At 44.6% G+C, this 27,537-nt stretch overlaps 2 protein-coding genes across 3 annotated transcripts; one reads left to right on the forward strand and one right to left on the reverse strand.

Moving 5' to 3' along the window:
- Nucleotides 1–6,809: 6,809 nt before the first annotated feature.
- Nucleotides 6,810–10,048, reverse strand: LOC136475882 (transcription initiation factor TFIID subunit 7-like). Of its 2 annotated transcripts, none has more exons than XM_066473530.1 (6): nt 9,793–10,048; nt 9,509–9,668; nt 8,021–8,154; nt 7,810–7,929; nt 7,647–7,707; nt 6,810–7,229 (listed from the first exon to the last, which is right to left on the reverse strand). In XM_066473530.1, the coding sequence occupies exons 2-6, from the start codon at nt 9,630–9,632 to the stop codon at nt 7,075–7,077; spliced, it is 594 nt and encodes a 197-aa protein (XP_066329627.1). In that variant the 5' UTR covers nt 9,633–9,668; nt 9,793–10,048; the 3' UTR covers nt 6,810–7,074. The 2 variants fall into 2 exon arrangements, with proteins under 2 accessions (XP_066329627.1, XP_066329628.1); XM_066473531.1 differs by having other exon boundaries at nt 9,509–9,679.
- Nucleotides 10,049–18,558: 8,510 nt separating this feature from the next.
- LOC136475881 (FCS-Like Zinc finger 12-like) lies at nt 18,559–22,069 on the forward strand. Its single transcript, XM_066473529.1, has 2 exons — nt 18,559–19,257; nt 21,532–22,069. Exons 1-2 carry the CDS (start codon nt 18,746–18,748, stop codon nt 21,698–21,700), a joined length of 681 nt encoding a protein of 226 aa, XP_066329626.1. The 5' UTR covers nt 18,559–18,745; the 3' UTR covers nt 21,701–22,069.
- Nucleotides 22,070–27,537: the final 5,468 nt, after the last annotated feature.

Below are 27,537 nucleotides of genomic sequence, written 5' to 3' on the forward strand. Positions count from 1 at the left end.
TTCTAGAGGCACTCCGAATCCCAACCACCACTATAAATGTTTTTTTTTCCAGAATTTGTATATTAGGCTAAAAAATAGGGGGAAAATTAAATCTGGGAGAGGCTCGCTTGCCAACCTCCCAAGATTTTTTGCAATTTCACATGCATGTAGACATCAATTCGAAGATTTTTTAGAATTTTCTAGATATTTTCTATAGCTAAATCTAATTTTTGAAAGCTTCTAGAGATACTTTTATGAGATCTAATTAATTTATTTGGATTGGTTGTATCCCAATCTATCTTTAGAATATTTTTGTAAATTTTTTAAAAGCTTAGATATTTTTTTGTGGTTTTAAAAACCTTATCAACTACCTATCTATAGGCTTTTATAAATTTTATTTAATAAAAATATAAAATCGTCTTCAAAACTACTAAAAATTAGGGTACGGAGGTAATTTGAATAGCTGAGGGTCTATAGGATACCACGACACGGAGGTGATGTAGTCGAACATTCTCATCCATTAGCACCTTATTCGCTCGATCATATCAGCCATATTATAGTTTTTTTTTCTCACAACAAAACAGCATCAACAGACTTATAAGCCACATAAACGATGAAGCCAAGGTTATTTTCATTCACACACTCGCCACAGTAAACAAAAAAGCATACCATAGCACACAAAAGCATGCACGCAGGTCCAAATTGGCGATCAACAGCTGGCCAAGGCAAAACTAAAGTACAGCACTAGTACTATATATACTATTATACGGTGACCAGTAATGAAATTAACCAGCTGATCGCCCAGAACTATATATGGCCGGGCCGGCCCGGCACGGGCTCGTGCCAGCATGGCCCAGTAGCCAACGGGCCGGCACGGCATGCCGTGCCTCTCGGGCCGTGCCTCGTAGGACCACAGGCCTGGCCTTCGGCCTAGGCACTGACCCTATGGGTCGATTTCCGTGCCGGCCTGGCCCGCGAAGCATGACCAGAATCACGGGCCGTGTCAGCCCGCGGCCTATTACCCTTTGCATTCACAATTTCACAAACAGTTAACAATTCACAGTATCATAATTCATACATTCACAGTTCACATCATCACAGTTTCTTTCACTCACAAAATCAAAGTTCAAAACTTGTCCGATACAGTCACATTTTCATACATTCACAGAATCGAAGTCGAAATGTCTGATACATTCACAGATCATAGTTTCATACATTTACAGAATCAAAGTCCAAAGCCGACAGACAACAGAAATAACCAAAATGAGCTGTTTAGTGCAATGCTGTCTCATTAAAAATCTTTCTAGGTAAAACTCATCCTTGTGAGAAACCCTAGAAAGAAAAAAAGAGTACAACCAGCTCTTAATTAACCATTGTTCAAATGATAGATAAGTCTTTCACAGTCACACACACCCTTTCACAGTCACATATCACACACATACACTCAGGAGTGAAGTCTTAACCTCAGTACCTCACTAAGTACCAGGAGCACCACCAGTAGGTTCATCTTCATCAAGGTACAAGTTCTGGAATTAGTCTTCAAGCTCTTGGTTGCCAACAGCATGCTGCTCCCTTTTTTCTCCTAACTCCTAGTCCTTTAAGCAGATCAGCATCTCCACAGTCTCTGGTGACAAGTGCCACCACCGTTCCTCAATTATCCTACCTGTCAAACTGAAACAAGACTCTGAAGAGACAGTAGATACAGGAACTGATATGATATCTCTAGCCATTATAGACAGGATTAGAAATATTAGCTTGTGGTCACGCCATCATAGAAGTAGGTCAAAATCATCCTTATAAGAAGTGACATTGTCACTGTCTAAGTAAGCTGATAGCTCAAAAACAGCAGAAGTAGATGAAGATGAAGTGGCAGGAAGAGGGGAAGGACCAACAACACCTGATCCACGGCCAAAGATTCTTCCACATGCCTGCTTTTTCTTACCTGTATGATGTGATGGTTGTGCAACCCTTTGAGACCTAGCTGCACCAAACTTGCTCTCATATTTGTTAAACAGTTTATACAATTCAGTTTTGACATCAACATAGTATGAACTGTACTCAGAACTAGTGTATTCACCAAGTAATTGCAGCACATTAAAGAAACCTCTCATCTTAGCTCTAGGATCAAGAATGAATGCATATGAATATAACAGAGGTATGTCCTGCCAATATTTAAGGAACTTAAGCTTCATAGGATATACAATAGCTCTCAGATTATGATATTTTTCACATGCATGCAAATGAGAAGCAATCTCTAGGATATGGTGCAGAACAGGTGGACTTGTAGGATAATAAACATTAGACAGTACAACAGTGGAGTCATAGAAGAGTTCCAGGAACTCCAATAACTTCTCAGCAAAATACCAATGATTTGTAGTCAACAATTGTGAACCATAATGGGAATTAATGAACACAGAAAAGACATTCTTGTATGGAAACCAAGTGTTTAAGCATCAGGTAAGTAGAATTCCATCTAACATCCATATCCAAGCCAAACTTTTTAGGTCTAACTACCTTTAAGCATTACAGTATTCCTTGAACAATGCAATTCTTTGATTAGAGGAATTTAAGAAGTTAATTGTAAGTTCTAAAATCTTCTGTGTAAGGTTTCAACCTCTTTAATCCTAGATTTTACAACGAGATTAATGATATGACAAGCACAACGTTGATGTACAAGACTATACTTACAGTTACTAGGATCCAAAGGATCAGGTGAAGGATCAGGACCCAAGTAACAAGCAAATAGAGGTGTCAAAGTGTTCATAGCCCTAGCATTAGAAGAAGCATTGTCTAGAGTGATTAGAGAAAATCTTGTCAATCAGACAATACTCCTCAACCACAGCAGCAATTCTTTCAGCAATGTTTTCACCTAGAATGTTTAACCTCAATCAGCCTAAGACCAATAACCATTTTCTGTAACTCCCAATCAGCATTCACATAGTGAGCAACAACACTAATATAGTCCTCCTTAGCATTACCAGACCAAATATCTGAAGTCAAAGCAACAGAAGAAGCAGCAGGCAACACAAAATTCTTAAGCTTATCACGGTGTTTAGTAAACATCTTACCAAGATCTCTAGTGGTGGTCTGTCTAGAAACCTTGTCAAACCTAGGGTTATGAGTAAGAACAATGTAATCCTCCTATGCCTATGACTCACCTATACCTAATAGAAGGTTAAGCCTAGCAATCAACCTACACAACTTAGAGTGAGCAACAACATGATTGTAGTCCTAGTTATGCACAGATCCATCAGGATTGTAAGAAAGCCTAGACTGAACCCTAGCAGCATGATCAACCTTTTTCCTACAAGATTTCTGATGCCTAATCAAATGGCCAATGCCAGCAGAAGATCTAGCAGACAATCTACTCTTACACATTTTACAGATTGCAGCAGTTCGAACCTTTTGACCATTTACAGTCTCATAGATCTCATCAAAATCAACCCAGACACTAGATTTCCGCTTACCAAGGCATGAGGTACCATCTGTGCTGTTGGAGCCGACTGGTGTCCCTATCACCATCGCCGACGGCGCCGGCTCCGCCCCTCCACCACCGTCGCCACCGTCCAGATCGATCAGAGCATAGCTGCTACTGACATCGATACCCAACAACGCAGCAGCAGCGTCACGGATGTCGTCGTCGTCCTCTGGGAGCAGCCCTACCGCGATCAGGTCATCGTTGCTGGTGAGTGGATAGATGACATCGTTGTCATCCGCCATGGCGACCTTGACCGCAGACGGCTTATCTCCAGCACCGTTCCTCAACGGTGCGCACGGCCGCCGTGCCTGATCTATGCCACAGGAAGAGGACGACGAGGCATCAGCAACCGACCTACACGGAGGAGAAAAATAGTCAGAGAGATAGAGGTACAGATCCAGAGTCAGTGGAAGAGACACAAGAAGTGGAGAAGACAAATCTAGGGTTAGGGTTAGGGTTAGGGTTAGTGGAGTACCTGCGTAATCGGAGCCCAGTGCCGAAGATGATGACGGCCACCCAGAGGAGAGAGACCGATTAGAAATGACGGCGAACGACGAAGGAGGGACGGATAGGAACACGGTCACCAAGAGCGAGAGAAGAGAGAGGGAGAAGGGAGGAAAGGCGGATCGAGGTCACCAGAGTTGGAGACGATGGACGAGATCAGTAGATCACGAGAGAGAGCTCAGATTCGCCAGATCGTGGATGTGGCCGATGCGGGCGAGAGAGAGAGAGCAGAGATTGTGCCGTGGTGAGCCAGCGAGCGAGTGGGGATTAGGGTTAAGGTTGGGAGCGGACTACGGAGCCGGCCGCCGGCGAGGCGACTGGGCGAGCGGGGCTCGGCTACGCCACGGCGAGCGAGTGGGGAACTGGGGATTAGGGTTAGGGTTGGGAGCGAAGAGCGGAGCGGACGAGGAGGCGAGGCGACTGGACCGAGACACTGAGTGCGACTACGGACTACGGAGGTGGAGCGGGCGAGGAGGCGAGGCCACTGGGCGAGCCGCTTATATGCGGGGGCGGGGCGCGGGGAGGCCGTGGCTGCAGGCCAGGCCGCTAGCGGGCCGGCTGCTATGTAGCAGGCCATGCCGCGCCGGCCCACGTGCCTAGGGTAAGGCCCAGGCACGGCCTGCTGCTCCGGGCCGGGCCAGCCCGGGCCCGCTGGCCTCCGAGCTGGGCCAGGCAAAAAAACGGGCCTTGGGCCGGGCCGACGGGCTCGGACTGCATGGCCAGCTTTGCTCAGAACGGAGTTGCGGGTGTACGATGGTCAGATCAGATCGATGACTCACCAGCCATGTCGGAATCCTAGCCAGAGCCTAGAGGACGTACTGTAGTGGATTACAGCATACGAGCACAGTGTCTGTCCAAGCGGAGGAATGTTGCAGGGAGAACGGCTGGGCTAAACAGCCGCAAGCCCAAACAACCGCTTAAATCAAAAGCTGAGGAACTTTGCAGGGATAAGAGCATCTCCCAGAGCTTTTCTAAATCTCACCCTCTAAATCATTTAGAGATCCTCTAAATCATTTAGAGATCCATTTACATAAAAATCGCTTTCTATATATTTTCACTCTCCAACAGTTTTTCTATATCTCATACATATTATAGAGAGCCATTATTGTCTTTTATTTTTGGCTAGCGAAAATTCTAGAATAGAAAATAGCTATATTTGGATGACCATTTAGAAAAACTGTTGTAGGGTAGTTTTTCACAAAATCTCTATTCTTAACCTTTAGAAATGATACGAAGAGTCTCCTGGAGATGCTTGCGGGGTCAGGCTAGATTGGACAGGAAGCTTCCCTCCAACTGGTGCAGTGGTGGCCGTTGATCAGCAATCGCAGGGACGGGAGTAGCAGGCGATGTGGCCTCGCGAGGAAGCAAAAAATGGTATACAGAAATTGTAGTAATGGTAGACTCATCATCATGTGTGTTTGATTTCTCGCTAGGACGATTAGGGACAGCGACAGCCTGTTCAATCATGGATTATTTATTGCTGGCTAATTTGGTGTGAGAGAAAAATACTATTCCAACTTATAATCCACGATCATATATGAGCAAACGAACAGGCTGGGAAATATCTCAGATTTTTTTTTGAGAGAGAGAGAGAGAGAGCAGCAGATGAGGCTCCTACTTACCAAAACTCTTTTCAAACATGTCAGAATGATAACCAAAGATTTATGTACCAAAAAAGAGAGATAAAATCACAAAAATATGCTTTGTACGATTCATTAATTTAAAGCACATATGCCTTATATCACTCCATGCGCGCGGCCAAACTCCTCCGCACACCGCCCCCTCCTTGTTTGGAACGCAGGAATTTCACAAGAATTACATAGGAATTTCATAGGAATCAGTTCAATTTCACAGGAAAAACACAGGAATGGGGACAAAATCCCGCATTCCAAACAGGCCCTAAGGTCCGACAAGCTCCTTCCCTAGCTCCGGCAGGATCCTTTCCTTCTTCCGTAGCTCTGACAGGTGCAGCTGCTACCGATGATAGGAGGGGCTAGGTCATGAGTGTTGTCGATAGGAGGAGAAGATGAGTCAATTCTATATGCATCCAAACAATAGATTTGAAATTACAAGTGATTTACATTAAAAGAATGATTCGGTATTGGTACCCAATATAATTCAAGCCCTTCAATATCTAACCTATAGATTTATGGATTTAGTACAGTACCCCAGATCCATACCCACACACCCATTGTATCCGACTTTTTCATTGACCAAACAGAGGGAGACAAGTCTCCTCCCGTTCTCGGCAGGCTGGTCCGGCCCTTCAGGACATGACCAATGAAGGCACGCAGTAGTGAAGGCACAAAGCGGTGGTAGTTTCATTCAATTGTAGTAGGTCTAAATAAAAATGAAAAACTTTAAACTATTATCTATCCAACACAAACATATATCGTCCTGTTCGATTGGCTGGATCGTATTGTTGCTGGTTCATTTATGTGAGAGAGAAGTACTGCTGGCTGATTCGCGTGAACAGTAGCCATGTGAGGGACTGGCTAGCCAGCCCCAGGCCAGCGATCAGGCGGTATATCTATTGTCCCTACAACTCTCTCTCTCATAATTTCTATGGCTTCTCCCTCCAAAGGCTATCCAACACAAGCATATATCTAATATCTAATGTTCCTAAAACTCTCTCAACTCCATTTCTCTAGGCTTCTCTCCATAGGCTATTGTAGCTTCTTTTAGGTACCACTACCTTTTGTAAGGTATCTAAACCCACGACGACGTCCCGACCCACTGCCATGCCCATCGATGAGGAGGTCATCTCCAGACCAAGGCGAGGGTGTAGCTAAGCTAGCCGGAACAGACCGACAGTGGAGTACATTCCATCCATAATAAGAGTCCATACTCCGGGTCCAGGCAGCACGATTTGTGCAAACAGAAACAAATAAAGCTGATAAGGGCATCATTAGCACCGTCTGGCATCTTCATCTTGTTCGGCATTAGCAACGGCACATCTTGTTTACCGTAACAGTAAAAAAAACATGCATGAGCGAACCGCGAACATATTGTTTGTTAAAACATATACACTGATTTTTATTTAAATTTCAAACTTTGACATGGCTCGCCTGGACCACTGAGGCTGCAACACAAAGTTCAGGTCCACTTCAGCTTCAGTTCTCTGACTCATCAGTGTCGCTCCTCTCAGGTTCTGCTTCCTCTCCATTAGCGGCAGGCTCTTGAACACCAGGCTGCTTGGCTGCACGAGCTACTGGAGGTTTCTTACGATCACCACCTTCTTCACCTCCTATCACACTGGCGTTCTGATCTATTGATAGTCAAGAAAAATGCACATTGACACAGAATTTGCAAAAAAAAAGGGTGAAAAACTTATAGACAGAGAATCCTCAACAAACCAAATGCATATTGACTTACGGATGTTATAAGCAACCAATCCAGAAGCATAACTAGTGTTTAAGTGTGCTTTCAAAACATCTATCTGAAACCACTATACTGACAAGATTCAAAGAAACACATCATTACCCTTGTCAAAGAGGGAGAGAACTCCAATACTCCATGTAGACAAACCATTTGTCAAATAACATTAGTAGCCAAATAATACTGAGAAAACCTAAGACCTTATAAATAGTAAAAAGAGTACTATATAGTATATACCATTTTTTCCAGCTGCTAGAATACAACACATGCTAGCATTTAGCAAGTGAAAGGAGAAAAAAAAGGATACTGACAGATACTCCATGCATGATATTGATAAGATGCTTCTCAACTTGGTTAACCAGCTCTGCCTGCAAAATTGTACAAGGAAGAATCAGGGTTCTACCTAAAAGTGTTTCTATGAACATGAACTTGGGTAACGAACAGAGTTAGAGGGAAATTCATTTTAATACATTCAAGTCTGGTTCTCTGCGGAAACGTCGCCTGCGTGCATCCCTCATTGGAGGAGTAAGCCCATGCTTGTATTCAACTCCTTCTGGAGCAGGATCATTTTCTTCCCTTACCATAATCATCTGTTTCAGTTTGTTTTTCAGAGGATGATTTGAAGATATGAAATTTAATAAATAGGTTACATACAGGGATACAGTAAACATGCACTTTTACCTGACCAATATCAGCAGTTTTGATTAGTACAGAATCATCATATGTTTTGTACGACTCCACCACAGCAGGTAGATCCAAGAGAGATGAAGGAAAGCTCTCATTACCGATCATAAATGTACCATTTCTTCCATCCTCTGTAGGAACAAATATCTCATCAACCCACAGGGTGACAAAAGTTCCAAATTTCAATTCTAAAAGATATATCTAGTGTAATCTAGTTCAGGTTGTATGCTCACAAATAAGAGGGGCCATATAGAAGGGAGAAAAACATACTAAATAAGCACTAATGCAGATAGTGGATGCCATATCCAATGAATCATATCATCTTTGTGTCAACTCTCAAGCTAAAAATTCCTAAAAAACTCTCAAGCTAAAAGCTTTATAATAAGGACTTAGGATGCCCACTATGAAACAACTTCAACTCTTTGGAGTCATATACTTACTGCTCTTCAATTATTTCTGAGACTACCAATTGCAATCTAATTATTTCATGATTTCATCTGGATCAGAGATTGTGCTGCATGAAGCATATGTGTGCCAAGTAATGCTCCCAAACATTAATCTTATGTAAGAAAAGAGAGAAATCATTAAACACAGGGAAACATGATTTGCAAAAGTACAATTAACGAAAGCATGAAGCACAACATTTGAAATCCTAAATCTTAATTATTCACCATTAAATTATTACATCCGCTGCTAAATGTTGACCATCTCATCCGATAGTAAATAGATCTTACATACGTGATTAACATCAAGGCTTATCTAAAGGTAAAGCAATCAGATTGCAGAAACTGCTGCCTTGAACCAAAACACAAGCTTGGAATGTTTTGTTTAGATATGCTTTGACTGTCGATTATGAAACAGCCCTATTATTCTGATGGACTAACCATACATACTTAAGCTCTTTAAGGAATTTTCAAATGAACAGTCTCTTAAATGCACAAGCAAGCTGATCCATGCTATATAAATAATCCCAACGCCAATTGAATAATGCACTAACAGTCTAACACCACACATGAACCTATCACCACAAAATCTGGAGCAAGAACAACCATCCTAATAACCTCAGTCACCTAACAGGACAGGCACAATGTAGTGTGTGATCTCTGGCCTCTAATTGTTTAACAGCGTCATCTGTTCCAACTATTGCTAAGAACCGAACAGTTAGTCGTGCTAAGAATTCTAAGGGCAGGACCCCGGCATGCCCAAGCCGAACTCCCACGAGCTGTGGCAATTTGGACCAGAGAGGCAGAGAGCTACCAACCTACCACCGATTACCAGCCTCACGCATTCCCGGCGCCTTGGATGCCCCCACCGCACCTGACCTGACTTCCGCGTTCCGTTTAACAGCCTACGGGCACGTAATCCCCAAGCAGCGAATTCATGAGCCGCTGTTTCCAAAGGGGCTGCTAGCCTAGTACACGATAGGTTTTCGAAGACAGGGAGAAGGACTAGAGGGAGAGAGACGGGGGAGTCGGGGAACCTAACCTGAGAAGGAGAGGTCCAGGGAGGCCTCGTCGGGGTTAGAGGAGGAAGCGGCGGATTCATCCATGAGGCGCTCGATCCGCTCCGCCACGGATGGCGGCACGCGGAGGATGAACTGCTCCTCCATCGCAGTCCCAAATCCACTGGGACGGTGGAATCGAAGCTTGTATCCAACTCAAGCGAAATAACACTAATCAGGAAGAGCCAGTGGGGAACAAGGAAAATAAAGGAACAAGAGGAAGCAGAGTAGATCGAGAATAGGGAAGGCCAAAAGGCGATAAACTCACCGTTGGCTCGAGGTCGCGGGATCCACGCTGTGCCGCCGATTTTCTCCTCTGTCCCGAGTCCCGCACGCCGTGGTGGCTCTTCTCGCGCGGAGCGGCAGTCTGGCGGAGAAGGAAGCACTCGCCAGCGTGTCCGCTGGCTTCCGCGAAGGCTCGTCGCCAGCGGCCGGCAAGCGGCGGCGCTCGCTCCTCCCGCTGCTGCGTCTGCGGCCCGGTGCTGCACGAGTGCGGGAGACGGCGCGAAGACGGAAGGAGTCGGGAGTCGGGACGACTCGACGGTGAGCAGGTTACCGCCGTGCCTGCCGCTTGTTGGGCTGGTTGGGCCCTAGTCGTTCCTGCAACACTGGAGGCCGGGCGTCCGTCCATCGGACGACCCCCCTCGGGCCTCGGCGGCCCAGCCAAGCGTGATTGCCTGCTTTGCTTTCCGGCCGTTCGGCCCAGTCCTATGGCTCTCTCTTACGATGATAACTTCCCCTAAAAAAAAACGATGATAACTGCTGGAGGAGCAAGATATTTTTTTTTTATCCCCAACCCCCCACCACCGCCACAAAAAAAAACAAGATATTTTTAAGTAAAAAGATAGGCTTTATTATTGACCAGCTCGGGTTCTTGCTGTGCTAGCCCAAGCATGGCTATTCTTGACAATAATATACTCCCTCCATCCTAAATTATAAGTCATTTTAACTTTTTTGAACAAAGCATTTTAAGTTTGACCAAATTATATAATAAAATAATAACATTTATGATATAAAATAGTATCAATAGATTCTTCATTAATTATATTTTCACATAGTATACCTATTTGATATCATAAATCTTTATAATTTTTTTATAATTTTGGTCAAACTTGAGATGTTTTGACTCTCCAAAAAAATTGAAATAACTTATAATTGGGAACGGAGGGAATACTGTTTTCTTTAGCCACTCGTCGGCTTAGCTTGCATAGTTGTCATTGTGGCTAGATTTGATTGTGGGCTTCGCTAGTATTCTAGAAAATGTTGTTGACGAAAATCTAGTTTACTCGTATTTGACTTTTCATAACTAACAAATGGTTACATAACCCACATGTAAAAGTCGTGTTTACTACTTACTAGCATGACCATTGTTACGCAGACTGTATAGAAGGCAAGGACTAATAAATAGATCATTTTTGTGCCGTGTTGGCCAAAAAACGGCCCAAGATTCTGGCCGGCCATGTCATGCATCTCGTTGTGCTAAGATCCTAGCTAAGTAGGGTACGGCTCTCGTGTTTGTTGCATGTCGTGCTTTGGGTCATGTTATGAGTAGTCCTAAGCTAGCATGACATAAGTCTTAGATCTAGTTCGCACTGCAAATACATTTAATTTCCATGGTTTTTGGGAGTTTTGTTTGGTTTCTCTTGTCTTCTTTAGGATTCTCACAAATAGGCGGGTTTTCTATCTAAGCAATTTTTGAGAGTTTTTTTTATTGGGAAAGTATGATTGAGGATTACTTGTTGCTAATTTGTTTTCAACCTCGGGGATGTCCAAATTGCATGCACAAAAGATAAAACCTCAGCCATTTGGCGAGAAAAAGAAAAGGTCAGAATATATATGTAAAATACCATGTATGTGGACAGTGGAAGCCTATTCGTTTTGCTAAAATTTGGCTTATGCTGATTTATTGTGAGAGAAAAAAGCAATGTTCGTTCGCTGAAAAGTAACGTTGAAGTAGTGCTACAAAATAAGGCCATAATTCAGTTCATGGTAGGGTCCTAGGACATTCTAAAGTGGTACACATAGGGCGTGATTGGTTGCTCCGAGGGAGGGGATCCGGGATGGAGGGCCGGTCATGGGCGGAGTGAGACAGGCTGAAACCATACATCTAGGTGTGTTTGGTTGTAACTTTGAGAATGATACCGGATGACAGTGAGTTTGTTTGGTTGTCTGCTTGCACCCAATTTTAGGAATGAGCTGGTCCTCCTCCTTGTGTTTGGTTTGCAGCATGGCACGAGGGTGTGAGCACCCATGTATCACTTTGGTGAGGTTACTACCATTTTCATCCGAACAAGCATAACAACACAAACATTACCTCAGATCAATTTATATCATCATCAACTAAGACCTTGGAGCATAAGAGATATTACAAAATAATACAGCAGTCCAACCAGCTATTAAACATCAACAAATCGGTCCCAGTACCTCACAAAGGTCGAAGTAAATTGATGAGTACATGGTTATAGGTTAATCATCACAGGTAGGACTTCCCACGTTTAACAATGTAAAAGATGAGCACCAGCAACATAAAAGACTGAACCATGCAAAGAAGAAATAGCCAAGATGGTTTGGCAACGACAGTGGCAGCAGGCTTCTCAAGAACTTTTTCATCTTCATAAGTGGTTAATAGATTGGCCTCAGATAACAATTTTTCCTCGGTTGACCCTTAGCTTGGAGCATAAGAAACACAAAATACAACATAGCAATGGTAAGAAACAAACATGAAAACCAATAAGAACTAGAATAGAGTTCCAGTACCTCACAAGCTCAAGGTCATCAGGTTTTTTAATCCAGTACACATGACAGTTTTGTTATCATCATAGGCTTAACAAGAATATCAAAGACAATTACAATAAAAATAGTTGGAGCCGAGTGTCAGAAAAGCTATGAAGCCTTGGGACACATCCATCCCCTGCAATTAAGGATGAAAACGGACGGAATCGAACGGAGAACTCCTCAACCGTTTTCTACTTTTACATTTGAATACGAAAACGAAAACGAAAGCGGACAAACCGAACACGAAAACGAACACGAACTTACGGAATATCGAGAATTTCGAAAACGAAACAATTCGAGCGGAATTATATCGAACATGGTTGGTATACGAAAACTCAATACGGAATACCGATCCGTAGACTAAGTGCATGACTAAGTGCATACATGATCAAGTTCAAGTGCATATAATAATTAACAAGTGCATATTATAGAAACATGAACTCGAACTGAGTCAGAATAATTTTATTAATCTTTTTAGAATAGATGTAGTATTTTATTTTAAAGATTTATTCAGATTTTTTTTTTGAGTAACAAAGATTTATTCGGCTGATGCAAAAACTATCAAATGATTGACTTTGCAGGTGGGGGTTAAACCGATGAGCTTGATGGGCTATGGCCCAGGTGGGCTTTCGTGTAGATGCTGCCGGTTTCCTGACATTTAGCACATCTCATGAGGTGAAGAGAGACGAGGCTGAGCGCCGTCTATAAGAGAGGGCAGCTGGCCACCAGTAGAAAGAACACAGCTGCGTGGTGAACAACCTGTAATTGGGCTGTATGACCTGTGCAGTTGGCCAAATTCGGTTTAAACCGAATTTTCAATTCGGAATATTTCAAATTAAAAGTAGAAAAGTAGAAAACGGTCGGAAAAATGTCTAAACCGTTTTCTACTTTTACATTTGAAATACGAAACATCTGAAATGCGAAAGCGAAAACGGTAAAGTCGGACAAGAAAATACGGATTCGATCGGATTAAATATAAAAAAACGATGCGGTTCGGTTCGGGATATTTCCGTTCCGTTTTCATCCTTACCTGCAATCAAGCACTCTAGCCGAGGAGCAAGCAAAAATTTAGATAGGGATCATGCATTTGCGGCGTACCACATATTTAGAAAAAAAAGTTAGCTGTACCACAGATCTGAGCGTGGAACCAGAGGGAAACAACAAGGAACAAGTAGATCAGGAATAGCAGGTCATAGATCTGAGTATGTAAGAACAAGAAGACTAGAATCATGGTACAGCTCAAACAAAATCTGCACATAAATCAACAAAAGCACCGCACAGAGAGGAAGAGGAGAGAGGAGAGAGGCGTAGGTGAGGTCTACTATCGCGGCACCGGAGGACCACCATGAATCCGCCAGTCAAGGTCGACTTCGGTGGTCAACCGAGATCGAGGGGGAGCAGGAGGAAAGGCGCACCAGAGCAATGGAGGAAGGAGAGGCGCAAAACGGAGGGCAGTAACCCTAGCCGACACCCACGCTCGCCGGGACGGGGGCATCTCCCGCGCTCGCCCGAAGCATTCGCGCCAAACATTGAGTCGTCCTGCATCGAGAGGGAAGTGGAAATCGAGAAGACGGAGGCATGCGGGATGGAGGGGGTAGAAGTATGAGACCGAACAGACGAAAGATACGAGGAGAAAAACCTAACACGACGCTGGAACGAGGCCACCCAGGTAAACCGTGCGAGGACGGCCCGCTCCGGGCTACCAATCAGCCCCATAGCATAGCAATGCTCAAAGAAAAACCGAAATAAGTGGGTTCGAGTATACAGATTTAACATGACATCTGAGTGTACCCTGCAGCATTTTTTTTATCAGTGTGTGGTCGATCCACTGGCCGGGACGTTGGTGCATGCATGCATGCAGTTCCTGTATTGTATAGTGCAAACCCCAAAGACTCACTGGCACTATCATAGGCTCATATAGCAAGTTAAAGTTGGATTGAGCTAGCAAATTCATCACCAGCATTATTAATTTGTGTCACACCGCACTGGGACGATCATCATTTCAAATTAAATTAAAATACAGTGGATTTATATTCCGTCTGGCTTTGCCAGAATTTTGTTAAATGCAATATACACAGATTAACCATTGGATATATATGGCGACGCGTTCCAAAATGGAATATCATCACCAGTCAACTGTCATTTGACGTTTGAAGGACAGGCACGCCTGATTGTCATCCGATGCCAGTTACCTGGCTAAGGCCGTGTTTGGCCGGGCTCCGCCCGCGGTGCTCCGTTGCGGGAGCCGGAGCCAGAGCTGCGAAGCCATAAATCGGGGCTCCTCCTCCGTACGTGCAAAAGGGCTTCGACTCCTCTGATGAACGGGCAGAAGCGGCTCCTCCGGCCAGCGCGTTTGGTGCGGCTCCTCCGCCGGAGCTGCCGCGGAGCCGGAGCCAGAGCCCGGCCAAACACGGCCTAAGACGGCACCAAAAGCCTGAGCCTATAACTCTAGATGGTGCTGTTCTTTTGGATACATATTTTACTTTTAACTTTTTTTGATATTAATTAAATTATTCTAGTATTTATTCAGTCAAGAGTAGCGCATATATGTTTATTCTAACGGAAATACTCGGACGATGGCGTCCGTCCGCTCGCGTCGGTTCAGACGCGCTTCCACTCCGCCTCGCCCGTCTCTTTATCTCTTGGCTCCGTCTCGCTCTCCCTATCTCTAAGTCTCTCTATTTGTTTGCTGTCAGTAGCAGAGCCCCGCCCCGCAACCGTTGCTTCCTTCCTCCACCCAAGCCGACCATGCCGTCTCCTCCCCTAGTTCGCGCAGTGCCTCCTCGGCCTCTTTCCTAACCCAGCGCTGTCAGGATGCGCCGCCACTGCCACTGCCGATGGCGGCTGGGCACAGGTGCCGAGGCACCTCTCCAGCGGAGTCAAGGGGCACCCACGAGCGCGGCCGGTGCCAGTGGTGCTCGCACACCGCCGCCTCCCACCCTGACGGCCGAAATCGACTGGCCTTGGCCTCTCCCCCTATGTCGCAAACATATATTTCAGTTGTTGCAGATGTTCCAGATGTATGTTACAAGTGTTTCGTATAGATGTTGCAAAAGTAGATCGGGATATTGCATATGTTGCAGTGGCTATACACGTATGTTGCAAGAGTCTGTTTCAAATGTTTCATGTGTTTTTTCATACGTATGTTGCAAGTGTTTTTATTTGGATGTTGCGTATGTTTCACACATATGTTTGCAAGTGGTTTTGTCATGATGTTTATGTGTTGCAATGGATTTTCAAGTGTTTTAGGTGTTTTCACAAGTGTTTCAGGCGCATGTTTCAGGTGTTTCATCTTCCTTTAGGCGCATGTTGTAAAAGCTTTATCTGGATGTTACAAAAGTAGATCAGGTGTTGTACGCGTTGTAATGTGACTCACCAACTGCCTGCTATAGCTGCTGGGGCGTCGTGCATGCGTGTGGAAAGCGGAGGGATGGAGCGTTGCGTGGCTGCGGGCGCGGGAAGCGACACGGGCGGTCCCGCCTGGTGTGGGCGTCTGTCCGGACATACAGGCGCTAGTATTGTCCCTATTCTTAAATTTATATGTTGTAACAAAATATTTAATAACCATTTTATAAGCATTGTGTAAATAAAAGACCAATTATTGGTGGTTCCATCTTCGAGTATCTAGTTGCATGCAGCCTTTATTCGACCACCAATTGACACGCTGCATAGCGGCATAGGCAGATTGTGGCAAGTGGATTTTATAAAGTCTACTGCTACAATATACGCTCTTCTCTAATAAGTGTCGTTGAGAAGTTAAACTCTTTCAACCTTAGTTAAATATATAAAAATATATTAATATTTATAGTATATAATTATTGTCGTCAGATAGATCATTAAATTTATTTTTAGTAAACTTATTTATGATACAAATATTGTTAATATTTTATATAAACATAGTCAAATTTAAGAAAGTTTGACCGGCACAAATACCATAAGGGCGATTATATAGGGATGAAGCGAGTATACTAGTTCAATTTGATATTGATAAGTAAATAGATAATATAAATCGCTGCGTCAGCAAGTTCTTATTGTAAGGCGGCCGGAGCACTGTGCACCGTCACTTTAGGCCATAGACAAACGCACATACTCCCTGTCGAGGTCATGTAACTTGTCTGGTCGACAGGGAAAGAGGAGGTTGTCCTTCCTTGTTGGCTCATAGTGACCTGCGTCACAGGAAACCTTCCTGAACCGTAGACCTTCAAGTGTATTGGGCATGCACGATATGGGCGCATATTAATTTGTTAGGTGTGCCGGCCACGATAAGCTCGTGACAGACGACGACGCCAGATGATTTTTAAAAGTTCTTATTATTATTAAAAAAAAGTGTCCAATTCTATTCTTAAAAAAAACTACATGAACATCACTGACTCCCTCCGTCGTGTTATCCGGTGCCTAACTCGGAAACAATGAGATAGTTTTCATACTTGTCAAGTCATGTAGACGCTACACAAATGAATTGAATGTAACTCACTTTGTTGGTATCCTTGTGGTGAACCTAGCTACTACTACCAGGGTTTAGGTCCTGTAATTGACGCTGGTGCTTGTATTTTTCTGAATCTATTTCAGGATTTAACAATGTTGATCTTTCAGTAGTAGGCGATGTGTCTGTCGACGGCGAGGCACCGGCTTTTTTGACTAATCATGTGTCTTCTCTCTCCTATCACCCCTTATTACAACTCTTCCTATCTCGTAAAAGAAACCATTTCCTTCTCTATCTTTCGTAGTCCTAATTAATGACATGTCAACAAATTGTTTAGTCGGCACCATAGTTAATTGTCATAGAAACCATTCTATTTTCTGGGTTGAAACTGTCCTAAGCCAGATGTTACTAGGTCTTATATTACATAATGGAGCAATTCCAAGCCCGCTATTTGGATTCACGAAAACAAGTTGCTAGCTGTTAAAAAAAGCTCTAATTAATCCAAATAGTTTAGCTTATAATCCATTCAACCATTCAATATATAAAGAAAATTATCGGATCCCTCTTAACTATTATAGTTTGTAATAAAAAGTGTAGCTGATCCAAATAAGACAAAACCAATACGCCCGGGTAATCCTCGAATGGTCACTCTTCCATGTGGCAAATCCTCGGTTTGCACAGAGAGGAGATTTACATCGGCAGCATTGCAAAACAGATTTTACAGATAAATAATTGCCATTTGGTTTCGAGTGCATATCTACTGGCATATGTCATGATGATGGGACTTGAAGCATTGGCCATTGGGTTCCCATTGTGGATACAGCTACATATACTACCTTTTTCTCCCTGGTTGATTGATGATGATAACAGCTGCAAGGACACGGATTAAAACTTGCCTCTCCATTCTTTTCGTGACGATCGTGACACGGAAATTGATACCCGTCCACATTGGATCGACCGCAGGAAAGATATCATTTCTTAGTCTCCAAGTGCTTTCAGAAAGTTCATCAATCATTTTTTATACATCTCAAGAACAAAGAAATAGTACAGTGCTAGTAGTGGTAGAGTATCAAGAAAAGGAGTGGTCATTTCTTTTGCAACACATAAATAATTAATGTAATTAAAACGAAAGGTGCTTAATTAGGAGAGAGAAGCATTATATATCATTGCAGTAACAAACTTTCTTTTTTCTTTGTTCACTTCATGCTAACAAATCACAAACCAACCAACCAACCATATGCAGCAAGTACTGTACTCTTCATTCCAGGAACATGCAACCAGACGAAAGTTCAGCGGAACGGCCTCAAAGCAAGCTTGGATGTATGTATGTATGGTTAGTTGAACATGTCAGCAAAGGCTATAAACAAACAAGCTCTGCACAACACTTCCCTGCATTGCACATGATATCTGGATCCATCTATGCACACAGCCACACAATTCATTCATACAATGACGACACAAATTAAATGGTACATCTATCAGAAAGTCACACATGTACATACTGAACTAATTTATATATGACAAGCATTGGTCGATCGATCTGCAGAATTGGGTTCCCTGGCTAACAAAGAGACAACGAACAACCGGTCCAATTTTTAACCATGCAGTATCTTAAAAGGTTCTCGGAAATGCTAAACTAGGACAAGTCCTGATTTCACTGCATTAAAAAACATTACGGAATATTCTGCAATTATGAAGAAATGAGCTAGCTCCCACATGCAAAACCCCCCACTAGCTACTAGTAGTATTACACTATTACTAATCTTTCACAAAAAAAAAACCATTTCCTAACTGCCCCACTTCCCCATTTTCCTCTTTATAATCCTCCTCCCACCATCACCACCACCGCCTCTCTCTCTAGACCTCAACGATACCACCACCATCACCATTAGTGTTCTTGAGAGAGAGAGAGACGGGAGTGGAGAGCAGAGATGAGAGAGAGATTGAGCATGTAACAACAGCCTCTTCTCCCATCTCTGTCTCTCTCTCCTCTACTCAGAGTCACAGGCGCAAGAGAGCGAGGATGATGTGGTCGCATGAACCGGCAGCGGAGCAGAAGGCGGCGGCGACTCGGCAGCGGAGCTCCGTGGCCAAGCTGACGACGGCGTCCTCGTCCTTGGCGAACCTCCTCTCGGTCTTCGTCGGGGCGAATAACAACAACTCCCCGGCGGACCCGAGGCCGCAGCCGAGGCGGAGCTTCGACGAGGGCGGCGGCGTCGGGCTGGGTATCGTCGCGGCCATGAGCCACGCCTGCCTGACCGGGGCCGGGGCTGGCGCCGGGGCCGAGCCAATCGCCATCGGCGCCGCGGCTAGGCGGCACGCGCGCGAGGATGACGAGAGCTACACGTGCGTCATCACGCACGTGGCCGGCGCTGGCGGCGGCAGCGTCCGGAAGCGGGTCTACTTTGGGTTCGGCGACGGCGGCGGCTGGCTCGTGGAAGCCGACGAGGAGGCGCCGGCGCCGGCGCCGGACTTCCTGAGCCGATGCTGCCTCTGTGACAAGAGGCTTGATGGGCTCGATATCTACATGTACAGGTGTGCACCGTAATCGTTCATTTCTTTCTTAGATTAGAGAAGAGTTTTTCTCAGAAACTTTAGTTCAGCACTCAAAGTATGGTGCACTTACTAGAACTCATTATTTGCTAAAAAAAACTTAAAAAATCATTCTTGCCTATTGATCATGTGAATAACATCCCATCACTGCTATGTATCCCCTTTCTATCAAATTGCAAGTTATTTTGTTTTTTTCTACATGTATATAGACTTCAGTACACACCTAAATATAACGTCGTATATCTAGATGTATAGTAAAATTTATATATCTAAGAAAGCTAAAACTATTTAGGGCATGTTTGACACGGCTCTGTCTTTGGTTACGGTAGTAGCTTCTTCGGAGAAGCTATTTTATAGCAAACGGTAAAAGAACTGGAGCCATTTTTTACCCATGAACTAGAGGTGCAAACAATTGGCTCACTTTAAAAGGTGGTGTGCCAAATAGACTCTTACAATATAGAATAGAGAGACAGCACCTGTCGGTGCAGAAAGTGACCAACAAGTAAATATTTGTAATTTTACCGCACGTTGTGATCGGATGTGGCCTAGCACTTAATGACACAGGGTTTATACTGGTTCAGGCAACGTGCCCTACGTCCAGTTTGAGTCGGTCGGTGACTTTATTCCTGGGCCCAGGTGCTCGAGGTTTGCAGTGGGGTTACAAACGAGAAGGAGAAAGATGGGGTGTACGAGAGGTCCGGTCGGAAGGGCCGAGAGCGACCGGAGCTCCGCTATGAGCTAAGTGTTCAAGCGTGTGCTTGAGGTCCGAACCTGACGGTTCTGTGGTTGTGAACTAGCGAACTTGATCGATCTAATGAATCTGGAATGACTTGTATGTACTTGAATCAACTTGGATTAACTGAGTCTCTTGGGAGAGAGCGCATCCCCTTTTATAGATAAAGGGGATGGTCTTATAAGTGAGAGGGAAGGAGTATGTTTGCTTCTAAGCCTTGTTGCCCACGCCGACGGGTACGGGATGATGGTAGGCGTCCACAACACTGTTGGATGTCAGATGCACGTGGAAGGTCATGTCGTCTTTATTTGGGTATGGCAGATGTCGGTTCCTGCATATACTGTTGGTGCCCAGAGGCATGTGAGGAGTTTCATCATGTTCACTCGGTATGGTAAATGTCGGCGCCCACAACACTGTCGATGCCCAGAGACATGTGGGGGGCCTTACCGTATGGGAGTTAATGGCGCCCACAATACTGTAGGGAAAACGTCGGCGCCTATAATACTGTTTGTGTCAGCGCGGTTGCAGAGTACTGTTCCTGCAGGTGTACATGGTATGGTCCCTGGTATCGTAGTTTGACTTGTGCGCCTTGCCTTGCTTTCTCCGTTCGTTCCCTAGTCCCTTCCGAGTGGGCGTCCCCGGTCGGTTGGTCTCAGCCGGCTCTGACTGCGTCAGTCGGAGAAGAGCAATGAGTAAGGTTTTTACGTACCCCGGTCGGAGACGTGGGGTCGGAGTCGGAAGTAGTGTTTTGGCCAGGCCTTTCGGTCGGAGAGGCCGTCCGGAGGTGACTGGAGTCGGAGCGAGCGCTCCGGTCGGAGAGGTGGGCCAGAGTCGGAAAACGGAAGCTGCTCCTCCTCGGCCAGACCTTCCGGTCGGTGATTGGATCACCCTTCTAGCCCGCTGTTTAGACTCTTGGGCCGGCCCATGCGTTGCACGCTGTCTGCTTGGGCCGAGCCTTTGCGGGGAAGTCGGTCCGCAAGGAACCCCGGATTTATGAACCCGACAGCACCTTAAGTTAATCATTAATTATTATAGGCGTGAATTTGAAACTACAATAATCAAATACACGACTAGAGTCGATTCACGATTTTCGTGCAGTTTTATACAGTTCATCGTCCTTTCCCTTTTTATTAAAGATGCCCAAGTATGGTCTTCCTAGAGGACAAAAGCATAGTTTTGTCTATGTGCTGCAGTAGTATATTACGTATTAGACAGCTGCTGCAATACTTCAGGTACAATATGCCAGTACATCTAATAAACTACAGTACATCAATAATTAGTATTCCTCAGTGCTCCCATATAATTAGCCTGAGAAGATATTTTTTTCTCTAAAGTTTTCACCCAAATGAATAAGAATATAACTCGTATTCATTTAGTGCCACAAAACTCCAGTCATTCTGCTTTTGAATATCTCAACTATCAAGACTTCCTCATACTTCATACTAACAACAAGCTGCTGAAAAGATCGAATTCCTTAAATATTGACTACCTGTTTATTATTCTTGGCCTCATCAAATTTGCAGAGGGGAGAAAGCCTTCTGCAGCTCAGAGTGCCGATGCCAGCAGATGCTAATGGACGACCGCGCTGACAAGTGTGGATCCGAAGCCTTCATCAGGTCCGGCGACTACTCGTACTCGGTTTCGCCGCACTCTGCCCCGATGGCCTTCTCGCCGAGCGTAGCAGCAGCCTAGCAGATGGACTACTCGCCCTCAAGCAGCTCCTCTATGAGCAAGGAGAGTCTAGCTAGAGGAGACTAAAGTCTAAACGGGCCGTTTAAACAAAGGAAGATTTTGCTACAGGACACTAATATTTTGTAAAATTACTGTGGGACATTGTATTTTTTTTCTTTGCTCTAGACATACTGGGCGGTGTGCCACAGCAAAGAAATTAGTGTCCTACAGCAAAGAAAAAATATTCCAATGTCCCACAGCAAATTTCACATAACTAGAGTGTGCCACAGCAAAATTTCCCTTAAACAAATGGGTCATATATAGAGTAATTTATAAAATGCTTCTTAATTATGACATGAATAAAAGAGAGGGAGAAAGTTTTGAGACTCAGCAAGATGTTAAACACTTTTGCGTGCTTGAATTTTATTTTATTTTTGTTCTTGTTGGAAGTGAAAGAAGACGTCCGGTCACACATAAAGGACGAGATCGTCCGAGACCGCACACGGCAAGGCCGACTAGTAATCTGGGTTTTGACACTCGTTTTTCACCTGAAACACCTATGAATGCCTCCTAGCAAGACACGTCGGGGAGGAGCACAACAAGGATGTCCCAAGATTGGCAAGGCAACCTAAAACGCCAACAAATCTCGTTGAGAGAGGTGTTAGACAACAAAAGGTTGAAAGAGCTTGAGGTAGGAGAAGGGTAGTAGTAGATTGTTTTTTTACATACCTATTTCACATGACACTTGTAAGTTTCCACGAGATCGGACGAGTTCCCATCGAATTAGGGTTGAAATTGACTTGGACAGCTAATCACCAGAAATAACCCTGCCAAACCTGCCTAGGCCGGTTTCTTTAACCCATGCACAATGCCCAGTACAAACTGGCTTGGGCAGGTTTTTCTAGGATTTGATTTCTTTGTTTATCATTGACCACCCCGATCTCATTTTACTGTCAACATATGCCCTTCTATTTTTAATCCAAGCATATATGAGTTTAAAAACACATGAAAACAATAGCAACGATGTTAAGTTCATCGACTATTGTTTTGTTCTTAAGGGCGATATATGTAAATCGACCATTGTTTGGACAACACTTAGACTTCTTGCCAAACACTAGGGAAATCTTTTTTAAAATACCTCTAGTTGATTGCTCTTGAGAGATGATCACCTTGCAACGTCTCTAGCATATAAGAATTCCCTAATACTACTTTGATCACTTTATATGGACCTTCCCAATTTAGAGACCACTTGTCAAACTTATTGCTCTTCTCCCAAGTGGTAGAACGGTCTTCCACACCAAATCATTAACTTGGAATGATTTGCTTTTAACTTTCTTGTTGTAAGCTTGGGCAACACGAGCTTTGTCCCTCTCAATATCCTTTAGGGCTTTAATTCTTTAATTAGCCACCTCATCGAGCTCATGATACATGGCAGCAGTTTGACTATTTGTTTAGCTAACCTATATGCACCAAATTCACCTCGCCATGCAACACAACTTCCTGTCCATAGGAGTAACTTTAGTAGTACTATGTCTAGATATATGATGAGCCCATAAAGCTTCAGACAAAACCTCATGCCATCTTCTAGGATTGTCCTTAGTCTTTTCCTTGGCAAGCTTGATCAAACTCTTATTGCTTAACTCAGCCTAGCCATTAGCTTGATCTTATATGATTCTTCAAACTCTTGCACTTCTTTTGACACAAAAGGCATTCCTTGACCTATAGTTAAAATTTGAGGGACACTAAACCTATGAATAATATGCTTTGTGATGAACTCAATTACTTTCTTGTGTGTCATGTTCTTCAAAGGTACACGTTTGGTCAACTTTGTAAAATAATTCGTGGCAACCAACACGAAGCGATGCTCCTTTGAAGCAAGAACTGTTAATGGATAATTAAAGCACAAGAGCTCAAGTTCAAGGATTACAGGGCGCCTTTTGTTCTTCTACTACGCTAGACTGGATTCGTCGAGCAGGGATCTTGTAAGGAACATAGACCATAAAAGGCCTAGTGATTTTGGTGGTTAAATGACAACATATCCTTTAGGACTAACATTGTTTTCTACTATACAAGGTATTTAGTCCTAGGGATGCAAAGATGAACTTGAGCTAGGTTAAGGTGAAGATCAAGCAATCAACACCTCAAAGGAAGATGAAAGAGAGGCATGGAAGATCCTAGAAGATAAACAAGAAGCTCAAGACATCCAGAAGAAGACGTCCGGACAAAAGGGCGCGAATAAACAACACCCAAGCGGCACCGGATAAAGTGGGCTCATCTTCACCGTAGTTACGAGATTCCTAACAAGACAATGTACCTTACTATAGTTGAGGGAGCTCAGTCACTTCGCTTGTAGAAAATGAAGGTGCATTTGCTGCTGAGATTCCTAACAAGACAATGTACCTTACTATAGTTGAGGGAGCTCAGTCACTTCGCTTGTAGAAAATGAAGGTGCATTTGCTTCTGCTTGAATATTGACTAGAAGCAAGAACATTTAATGAATATAAAGCATCAAAGCTCCAAGTTCAAGAATTATAGGACAACTTTGGTTCTTCTACTATGTTCTCTTGGTGCTGAGCAAGGATCGCCTTAAGCTATTGAATGAGTTTGGTTGGTTTGCTAGTTGTTTCGGTTCTCATGCAGGCAAGGTTTCCAACAAAAAACGCAGAAACCCGCTGCCCCCGCGTCGCCCCCACGCAGGCAACACGGGAGGCGACCCAAACCCTAGCCGCCTCTCGTCCTTCCCTCCCTCTCTCCTACCGCGCCGTCGCCGGAGTAGGCCGACGGCATGGCCGTGCAGCTTGCCGTGAGGGCGGCGGCGAGGCTCTTCTTCGCGGTGGAAGCTACGACGGTCAGGGACGAGCTCGCGTCCTAGGGCTCGGCATGGTCGCTAGGGCAGGTGGTGGCGCCAGAGTCTCCAGTGCCGGTCTGGGGCAGCCTCCTCGCTTTGGCGCCCGGATCCAGCGGTCCGACGGCCGGATTCGCGCGGATCTCGGGCGGGGCGTGGGATCAAGGCAGGAAGTCGGAGCTGCTCTTCGCAGAGCCGTTGAGCTCGGCAACGATGACCTGTTGTAGCCTCCTGCTTCGGGCCCGTTGGTCTGAAATCTTGCGATGGATCGTCGGTGTTTGCCATGGAAAGTCGGAGCTGCTGGCTGCTTTGCAACCACGCTCGGCAACGATGACTCATGGTAGTGTGTACTCTACCGCGTTGCATGGGTGGGCTAACCTTTCGCGGTGTTTGGCACCACGCTTGGTTACCTTTGCTTGTATATAAACTTCATTCGTCTTAATTGAACGGCAGAGCTCCTGCCATTGTTTCAAAAAAAAGGTTTCCAACAAATTTTCACGCTACACATTGAGTTAGCCAGATCTACCCAGCCGGCTCTGGCAAGTTTCCCGGGACTTGTGTTATTGCTAGATGGGCAAAACAAATATTGCTTGATAACCAAACGTTCTCTTAAGTAGCCCCATAATTCAGAACTGGAATCTGCATGCAAGGTACAAATATGCTGTGCTAATATGGCTATAAGTATACGGTTCCATTTTTAGGAAGCCTCTGCACGGGCAGCTCAATGTAATTGTAATGTATACTTTTATATGAAACATATACGTATGCATCACATAGATTTGAGAATACTGCAGATTTCTTAGCATATATTATATGTGTTCACATGGTGGCATACATGTAACCACGTTTGTAGTTCCTTGCATCTCTACTTTCGATATGTTATGTTAAGGGAAGAATCAAGCACCAAAAGACCTTGAAAGAATATACGGAGATGCTAGTGTCCGGACATCCGGACGCATGTCCACATCCGGATGCCCATGCCCGTTGGTCCGTTTCCCACGCCTACTCGTTTTGCGCGCCCAGGCGGGGGGCCACATCGTCCGGACGTCTCCCGCGCCGCTCGACCACACTTGGGCACCGCCGAGGTGGGTCTCATTCAACATGTGCAACATCCGATCTACTTTTGCAATATCTAGATGAAACACTTGCAACATACGTCCGAAACAACTGAAACACTTGCAAAACATTAGAAAAAACTTGAAAGCATGTGTGTAGCCATTGCAAAACATCGCAACATCAAGACAAAAACACTTGCAACAAACATATGAAAACACCTGAAACACTTGCATATATATGCAACATTCAGATCTACTTTTGCAATATACAGATGAAACACTTGCAGCATATGTCTAAAACAGGTGAAACATTTGGAACATACACTTGAAACATAAGTGTATAGCCATTGCAACATGTGCAACATCTCGATATACTTTTGCAACATCCACATAAAACACTTGCAACGTACCTTTAAAACATATGAAATATTTGAAAGATACATTATTGGCAACATCCGACGTATCCTGATGCGGCCTCCTCCGCCGCCTGCACCGGGGCGTCGTAGCCGTAGCAAGAGCGCGAGGCCGGAGGGGTTCCAAGCCAGGGCCCAACGCTTCTCCTTGCGCCGGTGGCACCCGTCGGCGTTGTTGGGCGCGAGCACGCACGCGACGGCCTCGGTGGCCAGCTGGCGGTCAAGGAAGCGGTCCCAACGCATGGGCGCGGCGGTGCCCATGCCATCAGGCGGGGCGGGCTGCGGAGCAGGAGCAACGACAAGGGAGGTCCGGCGGACATGGGGGCTTGAGCGGTGGAGGTGGCAGCGGTGGTGTTTTTGGGAAGGAAAAGGAAGGGAACGCCATGAACGATGGATGAAGTAGAGCAGGAGAAGTCTTCTTTTCCTATCCTTATCCAGCCGACGCAATGGAAGGGACAGACGTGGGCACGATAATAAGAAAATAGAAGCCAAGCCGTGCGGTGCAATTGCAGGCCCAGGAAGGTCCATCCGGACGGACGGACGCCCTACACACAGCATTACCGAAGAATATATGTATGTGGATGTCCTTACTCTTACAAATTCCAATCTCTCGCAAAAATGTCATGTATGCTAGTTACTCGTATTGATAGATACTTTCTCCGTTTCAAATGATAAGATGTTTTAGCTTTTCCTAGATACATTGTTTTTACTATGCATCTAAAAAACAAAATATTTTATAATTTGGAATGGAGCAAGTAAATGATAGGCAAATGATTATCTAGAAGGGTGAAGCATGTATCCAAAGGTACAACGCCCGATTGGACTTGGAGGGCTCAGTATTCATGATTTTGAGATCATGGGCTGGGCTCTACAGATGAGATGGCATGCAGTGGTTTAGAAAAAAAACGAGCAAATCATCCCTGGTTGGATTTAGAGCTGTCTTGCCATGCTAACACTTTGGCTTTAGTCTCTATTGCCATGACATCTCAAGTGGGTAATGGGGACAACACTTTGTTTTGGACAAATCGTTGGATTCAAGGAGTGTTCTATTGGTGATTTGGCACCTACAATTGTAGCAAGTGTGCGGCCCCATCTTAAAAACAAGCGCATTGTAGCTCAAGCCTTGGAGAATAATACCTGGATGAATGATATCCAGGGGGTCTAACTATGATTGGTTTCATGGAGTTCTTCAGGCTATTTGATTGTCTTAGTGAGGTTAGGCTGTCTGAAGGAGGGGGGGATCAACATGTTCGGAAATTTGATGATTCAAGAGATTACACAGCTCAATCGGCATACGAAGCGTATTTCGATGGTTAGTGACTTTTGAACCTTGGTGCCAAATCTGGAAATCATGGACCCCAGGAAAGTGTAAGTTTTTATCTGGCTTGTTGTTCTGGACAACAGATCGCCTTGCTCATGGAGGATTGGCTTGTTCTTCTGGACAACAAATCTCCTTGCTCGCGGAGGATTGTCACACCCAAAGAGGTGTCATTTGTGTGATCAAAAGGAGGAGACGGTTCAACATTTGCTTACTGGTTGTCTGTT

This window comes from Miscanthus floridulus, chromosome 8 (genome assembly GCF_019320115.1).
Source record: "Miscanthus floridulus cultivar M001 chromosome 8, ASM1932011v1, whole genome shotgun sequence".
NCBI lineage: Eukaryota > Viridiplantae > Streptophyta > Magnoliopsida > Poales > Poaceae > Miscanthus > Miscanthus floridulus.